Source organism: Mytilus edulis, chromosome 3 (assembly GCF_963676685.1).
Source record: "Mytilus edulis chromosome 3, xbMytEdul2.2, whole genome shotgun sequence".
Classification (NCBI taxonomy): domain Eukaryota; kingdom Metazoa; phylum Mollusca; class Bivalvia; order Mytilida; family Mytilidae; genus Mytilus; species Mytilus edulis.
Genome location: NC_092346.1, coordinates 21,073,352 through 21,084,134, shown reverse-complemented (window position 1 = coordinate 21,084,134; position 10,783 = coordinate 21,073,352). Strand labels below are relative to the sequence as shown.

The 10,783-nt window shown below is 31.2% G+C and overlaps 1 protein-coding gene across 1 annotated transcript; it reads right to left on the bottom strand.

Moving 5' to 3' along the window:
• Positions 1–2,729: 2,729 nt before the first annotated feature.
• On the bottom strand, positions 2,730–10,579 carry LOC139514194 (aprataxin-like). Its single transcript, XM_071303003.1, has 6 exons — positions 10,375–10,579; positions 6,455–6,573; positions 5,644–5,697; positions 4,855–4,958; positions 4,137–4,218; positions 2,730–3,235 (listed from the first exon to the last, which is right to left on the bottom strand). Exons 1-6 carry the CDS (start codon positions 10,537–10,539, stop codon positions 3,148–3,150), a joined length of 612 nt encoding a protein of 203 aa, XP_071159104.1. The 5' UTR covers positions 10,540–10,579; the 3' UTR covers positions 2,730–3,147.
• Positions 10,580–10,783: the final 204 nt, after the last annotated feature.

Here is a 10,783-nt window from a genome sequence, read left to right as displayed (position 1 = left end):
GAGTTTGTAATGTTCCCCTAAGTATCGTCCGCATATTTTGTTTGTAAAAGTAGCATATATATATATCAAGCATTTTAGAAGTGTAGTTTTGTAAAAGTATCCCATCACAACAGTGATACATTCTGTTTCAATGTCGTTCTGTTGTATTGTGTTTGCAGAGTTTAAGTGTCATTGATTTTTCCTCTAAAATGTTTTTACTGCAACTATAGACGACTTTCACATTCCTACATTTTCCCATGCATTTCCATTTCCACAATATTGTTATTGACATAGTAAGATCTGATTGTTGAATTGCATATTTTTTTGCAGACTGACATCGAGGTTACCAGCGTATCTCATTCATATAAAAGGAACTAAAACTTGGTCTACAGGAAAAGAAAGCTAGAAAAAATGTGTTTTTCTTATTTCCAAATATATCAACAGATAATTAAGAAAGGTGTGTTAAAAAGCATGTCAGTGTCAAAGCACAGACTACTGAGCTAATAATACGATCTGGCAAAATATAACCACTTTAAATTAAACAATGATCAACAATGACCAATGAATCATGAAAATAAATAATACCTGACAGATAGACATGTACTACTGACAATCATTCTAGACACCAAATATAGTTAATCTGTTGCTTATATAAACATTTAGTGAACAAGAAACAGACCAAACCACGAAAATATTGACCAATGAACCACACAATGAGGTCAAGGTCAGATGAATCCTGCCAGACAACCTAGATCAACGTGAAATCATTTAAAACACCTATTAATAGTGGACTTTAAAGAAGAGAACCAAACTACTGAAACTTAACATTAACCAATATACCATGAAAATAAGGTGAAGGATAAATTTAAACTTTACTGGTAAACTTTACATCATTCCATGCATCAAATATAGTTGACATATAACTGCTTATGGCATAATATGCAGACAAAAACACCAGACCTTAACATTGACCAATAAATCATGACCATGGGGTCAAGGTCAGGTCAAACCTGCTTTTACTGATATGTACACCATTCAATCATTCCATGTACGATATACATATGTAGTTGACGTAATTATGCAACTTTAATCTTGATGACCAATGATCTATTATTCATAACAAGTGAGATATTCACATGACAAATTTTTTTTTTCGAGCAGTCATTAAACCATGAAAATAAGGTCATTTAGTAAGCATTTGTATTCAAGGTATTCTACACTGTGAGATATATGGTATGCAATGCTGCCAGATTGTGGCTCAATTTCTATAACTTACATTGCAGATAATTAAAGAAAAAAAGAAAAAAGCAGCAATCAATAAACAAACTTTAACAGTAAATATCACCCGTAAATGATAAACTTTTGAAGGATAAACATAGACTAAAAAATATCTTTGTGTAGGCTTCTTAGATATGAAAATAATAGCGGGAAATAAAAAAAAACAATTTTATCAATAAATATAAGAATTGTTGAGGTTAATAAAAGAGCAACATGAGCAAACTTATACATCTAGGGAATAACATAATGCCATCTACAAAAGACCAGAGTATATACCATACATAAACTTTAAATAGCAAAGAGTTTGAATACTTAGACATCTCATACGTTCAGGTACCTGCATTTCAGATCCAATCTTATATGGAAATTTACAAAGCAGAAAAATGTCAATATTCAAATCAAAAGCTAACAAAAACAAGATGAAAAAGGGATATAGCTACGATACTTTTGTCAGGTCATTAAAGATTGCATATTTTGGCTTTAATATTGATTAACTTATAGGGTCTTTGCATTGGAATAAGATACATTTATTCTTAAACCAGTTGTTGGCATGCACGGGTTATGTTCGTCTCATATATGTTATGATTGTATAATACTATACCCCTAACGGAAGAGATTGTGTTTGTTTTTCATATGATGAAGACAATCTTTCAATCAGTTTAATTGTGGTCTGGAGCTGACATGTCAGTAACTGCTAGTAGCCCTTTTTTTCATGTATTAGTCATTTTGTTTAGTTTCTTTTGTTACCTATTATGACATCAGACTAAGACTTCTCTTAAACTGAGTTTAACTGGGCGTATTGTTGTGTGTTTTTCTACATCGGCTAGAGGTATGGGGGAGAGTTAATATATCAAAAAACATGTTTAACCCCATCAATGTTTTGCACTTGTCCCAAGTCAGGAGCCTCTGACCTTTGTTAGTTTTGTATGATTTTTAATTTTAGTTTCTTGTGTGTAATTCAGTTTAATGTGACGTCCATTATCACTGAACTAGTATAAATATTTGTTAAGGGGACAGCTGAAGGACTCCTCCGAGTGTGGGAGGTTCTCATTGCATTGAAGACCCAATGGTGGTCTTCGGTGTTGTCTGCTCTATGGTCGGTTTGTTGTCTCTTTGACACATTCCTCATTTCCATTCTCAATTTCATTGAATACAGAACACCAATGAACTGGCATCAACACTAGTAAGATTTTAGATTTGGGACAGATATATTCGTATGTGGATGGTTATATCAATTTATGGTTCCTTCTCTAAACATCAGATCAGAAATAATACAATTAACTGTTTAATATCAGTTTTACAGAAGACACAGATATTGAAGTCATGTCTCCAGGCACTGGAATATATGTTATAGTATGATGGAAGAATGTGCAGATATCATAGCAGAAAGTGGGTCACATATATAGTGTTGACTTTCAAAATTTATGATTTCCTATTAATCTTCTTGCTTAATGTACCAATAAGAACAATAATCAAGTTACATTTATTATTTTCTTTATTTACTAAAAAAAATCAATAAATATGGTACATTTTTTATATTTATTTCCTACGTTATTGTTGTAGAATATAAAGCTTTCTTATAAAATATTGTCCGTAACTTATTTCACATTTCTGAGTAAATTCTATGGAACAATTTTTAACATTGAGATCACAGCAATTATGGTTTTCCTTCTTTAAGTACATGCAAATACAAGCTTGGCTGACAGTCCTGATATAAACAAATGTCTTCATTTCTGATTTAAAAAAACAAAGTATGATACAGCCACATCTAGGATCAGCACAGTTGTAAACTAAAGAAAGTAATACTTTACACAATTCCCATTTTTGGAGATACTGTATTTCAATTACACTAAATTTTCTCATATATTATATTTACACAAGCAATTAAGGTTATGTATCTGTTGTTTTGTAACTATGCTGCTGAATATGAGTTTTTAGTGCAGGTATTGTCTTTATCTCTTTCTTGCAAATATGACATCTAAAATAAAAAGAATGCATTCTTATTTATACCTATCATGTGTAAATAACAAAGAAGGTAAACAATAGTGTCAGAAACTTTTGCTTAATAAGATGTTATTTTGTGCTAGATTTTTCAAAGATTCAACAGATTATCTAGCATGTAATATAATGGAATTTTATGCAACTGTCATACAAATGAGAGGTTTAACTAGCTATAAAATCAGGTTTAATCTACTATTTTCTACATGAGGAATCGCCTGTACCAAGTCAGGAAGATGACAGTTGTTGTCTATTCGGTTGATGTGTTTGAGCTTTTGGTTTTGCCATTTGATAATAGACAATAAGAACTTGTATAATCTCTAATGCATACAAGTTGCTAAAACATTAATCTTGTTTGGTGGATTTAAAAAAAAAAATTATATGTTGAAATTCAGTATAATTTCTCTGATGAAAGCATGAAATTTTTACATGAAAAAATAAATATGTAGATCATATCAATGTCTTTCTGATATTGTTCAACATCTCACCCCTTATCTTATTGATTTTGTATTTACATTGTGTTATAGATCAATTTTTTTCTGTCATTGTATGTTCACTTGTTTATGTTTATATGTCTTTTCATTGAGTCAAGTGATTTCAATCATAAGTATTTCTCGTTTTTTTTATATAGATTAGACCACTGGTTTCCCTGTTTGAATGGTTTTACACTAGTCTTTATAGATTGCTGTTTTGACCTATAATACTTTTACGAATTGTGACTTGGATGGAGAGTTGTCTCATTGGCACTCATACCGCATCTTCTTATATCTACTTACTTTATATCTAAACCCATGATCATAATTCCAAGGTGCACTACAAAATATTCTTCATTAAAATAAGTTAGCTTTATAAAATGCTTGATACTGTTACGCACATCTTACCTGAGATCAGATTTTAATAGAGATGTAAAGTGGGAGGATTCATGTTCTACCTTTCCAGTCTTCTCTAGAGTTTTTATTATATCTACAATAATAATTTAATATTTTATGTTACTGATTTTTTCCATCTGGAAAATCTACAAAAATCATCCATATGTGACTGTACAAAATGAATTGCAAATACATGTATCTAAAAACTTAAATCCACCAATATTAGAAAGTTTTATGCTAATAAATAAAATATGTTAAAAAAATTAAACTACAAAATGAATAAATTTGATGGAAAATGTTGTTGAAATTTCATCCCCCCAAAAAAATCTTCCAAAATCTTCAGTTCTCAGAGATGAACGTCCAATACCACCACATATCAAATTTAAGACTAGTACTTCAACTTTTGAAACTGTTGGATAAAAATAATGGGTAGCATCCATCTTGAATGCTGATGAAAGATGACAAAAGTTTCATCATCTGAAAAGAGTAAATATTATCTAGTTGTGGTACATTTTCCATCACTATACAATCAATCTAGAATGATTGGTGCCCCTAGGTAAAAACCAGTTGCGGACTCGCAGCTTTATACGACCGCAGAGGTATAATGGTTTATTATCTTTTTAAAGCTTATACTTCATATATGCCTTAATTATATTACATTAATAATATAAACAACTAGTTATTTGCAAGGAAACAGTTTACCATTTCCTAAATAGATAAAAGAAGTTACCTTTTGAATCTACAAAATATTCTGTAGTAAAAGAGTTCCAATGTTTCTTATTCTTCAGACAAGGGCTGTCAAAATCTTGGCTTATCACATGTAGGTGTAAATGACTGGAAAAAATATAAATACTTCAATGAAAATAAATTACCTGTATTTAAATCTTTAATGGGTTATGTATTTAAGGTAGTACCCAACACTTTCACTAATATTAATTTGGCTCGTTTAATTTTCATAAAATTTTGTCAAAGTATTAACTTTGAGACTTTTATAAAAATATATAAATTTAAAAAATTTTGAACCAACCGTTTTGTCAGAAAAAATACACTGGTTATATATCAATTTGACAAACACCAATTTTGATCTTTGAGAAGCTTAATATACCTTTTACAACACAACGTAATTAAAACGTTTAGCTGACTTTACAGAGTTATCTCCCTGTAGTGTTAGGTACCACCTTAACAAGGTTTTATTAAACATCTATATGTTAACAATGTATCATACCTCAACAAAACAATTAGCCAGGAAAATAATCAAAATATATCTGTACAGGCATTGATTCTATTGATGATAATGCAGTCCTCACTACAGGTGCATATGAAAAGGGGTATTTTTATCCAAGATGCTTTTTTTTAATGAACGGAGACAAAACTTATGCATGAATGTTTCAATGAAGTTAGTTGACAATTTAGTCTTTTTTTTTATAATTGTTTGTACATCATTGGATTTTTTTTTCTAGTATTTCTAAATTAAACTTTACCTTTAAAATCAACAGCATTATATTTATGCATACTGTACCTCATACTGGGTATACTATGATATCCATATCTAAACTGTCTTTCTGCATCAGAACTGAAATTTTAAAACACAATGTAAAAACACAATACATATATATGCGTATACAATTAACATAATTAATATTTAAAAGTTCACTTTCAAATTACCTCAGTACTGTATTTTTTGTTCTCTCCAGTCAAGGAATCTCACTTTACAAATCCTTGCTCCAGTTTATGATTTTTTTAGGGGAGAAAAAATCTTAGGACTGTAGACTAGGAACAGTTTCAATACATGTACAAGTCTTCTAAAAAGAGCAAGCTTTAAACTACATAATAGCTGTTACCTTAGAACTTACATGGACATAACCACTTATTTTGCTGTATAATATTAACATAAAAGTGCAATGTATTTACAAAGTCATAACAATTGTCTGTTTCCATTGACTATGCACCATGATCATTATCATACTTTGTGTTGGTAAGGAAAAACTTTGCTGAGATTGAGTTTGCTCTATCAAAGAGTTAGTTCCCTTTTCGACAATTTGAAACAGACTTTGAAAGTAGTTAATTGGAAAATGAAATAATCAGAGGAAAAATATATAAAGAATACATGCTAATCAGCCTTTTTAATGATTGTAATAATTGTGTTAAGCTAAGAAATAAAAAAACAAGGCATGCTCTAATAAATACCATTCACCTTTGTAGACTGTGTAACAACATATTATTGTAAACATAAAATCCTGCACAACTGACCAGAAGAATACCTATATTTAGAAAATTAATTTGTGGAATCTTAATATTACTTTTTAAAAGATCCTAAACCAAACAAATACCTTTTTGCTAATTCTCTTCCTTTCTCTTCCATATATTTTAATAAATCAATGTCTTCTTTCTTTAGACTTTTTAAATTAGGAATGTTCTTTTTTGGCATAATAAGGAAATGATACTTTGCCTGCGAATGAATTGAGATAAAAATAAGAATTACTGCTACATTTGTAATGCATTTTTAATTTTCCAACCATATCATCGACCCATAAAATTCATTGACATGGTGGATAATTGTCACATTAGAAATCACACCAGAACTCCTTATTAAACAATTTATAATATTTTTACTTAGCCACACTCTTTATGTCCATTCATTTGTACGTTGTGACCTAAATTATATGATTGCCCCTTCCTAGTATTTTCAACAAAATACAGAGACATCTTGGATAGCATGTCAAAAATGTTCCACAGACAGGAAGGCTTGGATGTCTGGAGATAAACCAGATTATATCTTACATTATATAGTAATTTCATTATTATAAAAGATCAAAATTTTTCGGACTAGTACATACACATAATGTCAATAGACAGAAAATAGTTTTCTCAGGTAACTGTTTTCACAATCTGTTACAATATTTTCTTTTTATATATTAATTTGTTCGTTCGGTATCCCGCTATGAACATTTTTTCCTTATCTTTTTCAGTAGACTTAGCTTTGATTTTTTGTTACCATGTATTGTTAAGCTTGGTTACTCATAATTGTTTTTCAGTCACTCAATGTACAATGTTGTTCCATACTAAAGCTCCTGACCCTGTTTGTTTACATTGAAATTCCAACAGCATCACAATCACGTGATGCATTGAAAAGTTCTACCCAATCAAATAGCTCTATTGTCAATACGTTGATTTTTTCAGTCTAAGGCAATTATATTATTTGTTTATGAGATATTGCTTTGAAATAGTTTGCAATAATTTGGGAGTTTATTCAACAGGAAACCTCATTTTTAGTCATGAGATTTGACATCAATGGAATTTTGTATGAATATTTACTATTTACCTATGGTCATGATGGTCAGAATATTGATCTTTTTATATTAAATCAATTTTTTTTATATGAAAAATAAATGTAAATCGGTTTTTATTAACCTACTCTATATTCCTGAACAAAATTATGGCATGAACATCGTTTTTTCATATAGCAATGTATAGTTTTCCTTTCGTTTTGGATGGGTTTTTTGGGGGAAATCGCGTAAGACATTAGGTGCTTGTCATTTTGAAATTCATAAAAATACTATTTGCTTGACCTAATTTGTCTGCCACAAGATTGATGATGCTTAATGTAATGTTCACAAAGCAATGGAGGCTGGAAGAGGGATTTTGTGAAGTTCTGAAATGTTTTAGGCATTTGGAGGTGGGATTTTGTGAAGTTCTGAAATGTTTTTAGGCATTTGGAAGTGGGATTTTGGGAAGTTCTGAAATTTTTTTAGGCATTCATAAGTCAGGTTTGAAACGGCCATTAGAAAATTTGCATTTTTAGCAATAATTTAGAATAACAATGAAAACATATCTTTAGAATTGTTTTTTAATTCAAAAGAGTAGAAAACCAGGTGCTACGCAGGGCGCTGCTTTATACGACCCCAGTGGTTGAATCCTGAATAGTTGGGGCAAATTTGGTCACAATATTCAAGCTTGATTCTGTCTGAATTTGGATTGTGATCAAAGGAGTATGTTTGGTAAGGTCCTAAAATGGCCCCCATTTTTAGCGTCAATTTCAAATTCGGATTTATTGACCGATATCACAATAAATTATAGCTTATACAGTGACAAGATAGGAAATATTAAGCCATTTTGTTGAAAATTTTACGTTTTTGTGTTTCATTATGACGTCACAAGTTGTACTCATATTGATTTTTCACGAAAAAATCAATGAAAATGGGTAAATTTCCCATAAATTATTAGACAGGAAACATAGAGCGCATACGTCGACAACAAAGATCTTTTAATATAATGTTTGTGAAGACATTTCACATGTTTTATTTGAATATTAAGTTTGTTGACGCCTGCGCTCTATCTTTCCTGGTCCTTAAATTGGTTGAAATCTAGATGTTTTTGTCAAATTTCACCAAAACCCTTTATTTTGACCTATTTGGGATGTAAAAATCAACGTGCTAGAATAAAATTTTGACAAAAACAGTTCTGTTAAACTTTCTAACATATCTTTTAGGCAACTTAAAACATTTATTGTCTTGTAACTATGAACTTTATAATTGGGGCCAAATATGGCCCTTTAATACCGAACTTACTCCTTTTTGACATAATATAGGTTTTTGTCACAAAATTAATGTGGTCAAAGATCTAACAAATCTATTGCACAATACTGTGCAATTAAGGATTTCTTCTTGAAACTCCTTTGAAAAAAAGGAAGCCCTTCAAAAAATGGTAAACAAAAAATCCCCCCCCCAACTTTTTGAACCCCCCTTGGAGCAATAACCCTTAAACTCAATCCCATGCTTTCCATTGCAGTATTGAAACTTGTAGTACAATTTCAGAGAGATCAATACACTTAAACACAAGTTATTGTCATGATTGTTTGGAAACTAGAAACATGCTTCTTTTTGGCCCTTTTTTGGCCCCTAATTCCTACATATTTTGGGCAATTAACCAAAAACTTAATCCCAGCCTCCCCTCTGTTATATGGTACATTGTGGTACAATTTCAGAGAGATCCATACAATTACACAAGTTATTGTCTTGAAACTAGAAAAAAGCTTGTTTTGACCCCTTTTTGGCCCTTTATTCCTAAACTTTGGCTCCATAACCCCTAAAATGAATCCAAACCTTCTACTTGTGGTTTTAAACATTGCGTTATGATTTCAGAGCAATTGAAATACTTCTACACAAGTTATTATCCTGAAACTAGAAAAATGCTTGTTTTAGGCCCCTTTTTGGCCCCTAATTTCTAATCGGTTGGGACCATCATCCCCAAAATCAATCCCAACCTTCCTTTTGTGGTATTGAACCTTCTGAAAGAATTTCATGAAGATCTATTCACTTAAACTAAAGTTATTATCCGGAAACCAATGTGTCTTCGGACGCCGACGACGACATCATACCATTATACAATCCCAAAATTTTTTTTGGGTCGTATAAAAACATATTCTGCACTAATTTTTTTACGCTGGTAGTAGCGTAGTGACGTCAATGCATAGTTAACCCGTGTGATAAGTTCAAACACAAATACCGAACGAACCAACAAGATGATTGATTTCAGACTATGGTAAGATATATTGAAACAATTATGGCCCATTGAGTCGGTAATTATCAGAAATTGTTAACCAAAGTAAGGGTTATTACCATGGGTATAATGCCCTTGTGGAATTACCCTTAATGAGGTTAACAATTTCTATATACACCTCTTCAGCGGCCAATAACGCTTTATTATGCATTAAGTGATATACAGCACAGTTCAGTCAGTGGCCTTCTTTTACTTTACGGGTCCCGACATTACTTTACTTCTTTTACTTTACGGGTCCCGACGTTTAGATTTTACTTTAGGGGTCCTGGTTCATTAAGTATGTTTGCAAAAAAAAATAAAAAAATTTAGTTCCCTTCTTTTTACGCTGGCTTTCTACATTAGAAAATGCCTGTACCAAGTCAGGAATATGACAGTTGTTATCTATTCGTTTGATGTGTTTGGACTCTTGATTTTGCCTTTTGATTTTTGATTTTCCTTTTTGAATTTTCCTCGGAGTTCAGTATTTTTGTGTTTTTACTTTTTTTTAAGTGCATTTAATTTTTCATCCTCACATTATTTATTTGAATTTTGTATGCAGATATTGAGTCAAACTTTAAAAAAACACACCACTTTCTTCTTTTTTTGTAATACAAAATTTGGGACCCCTTAAGTAAAAGAGTGCCATAATGCTTTCTTTTACTTTGGAGTCCCACAACCTATATAAAGACCCCTAATGTAAAAAAAATTGTACTTTTGGATATTTATCTTTGATGACAGTTATTTGTTCGTCCGAAAATACTTGGAGATCGGGGTCATTCATGGAAGTGAGTAGCCCTCCTTGCCAAAAATTATTTGGTTTCTTTGATTTAACGTCATTATCTGAGTCGTTTTTTCTTTTCAATCCACCTGTAGCCATGTTGTGAGAATTGCCAACATTCCAATGATAGATGAATTCTGATTCGATGGTATTTTCAGAACATCCAATGAACACGTACATAACAAAAACCTACCATTTATCTGGTTCCCAGTTGACAAATGAAAAGTGTACCAGACTAATATGAATTTAGTTTGTTTACATTTATTATACTGTTATATGCACTCACTCGGTCTCATGCCTGGTAAAATCATTATAAATTTAGGTACATATGTGACACTCTTTG

Excerpts from the sequence above, each read along its gene's own strand:
- LOC139514194 (XM_071303003.1), bottom strand. The coding sequence starts at position 10,539 with ATGGCTACAGGTGGATTGAAAAGAAAAAACGACTCAGATAATGACGTT. Across the intron at positions 5,698-6,454 it reads GGAAGAGAATTAGCAAAAAG|TTCTGATGCAGAAAGACAGT; the intron begins GTATTTGTTTGG and ends TTAAAATTTCAG. Across the intron at positions 4,959-5,643 it reads CATAGTATACCCAGTATGAG|TCATTTACACCTACATGTGA; the intron begins GTACAGTATGCA and ends TATTTTTTCCAG.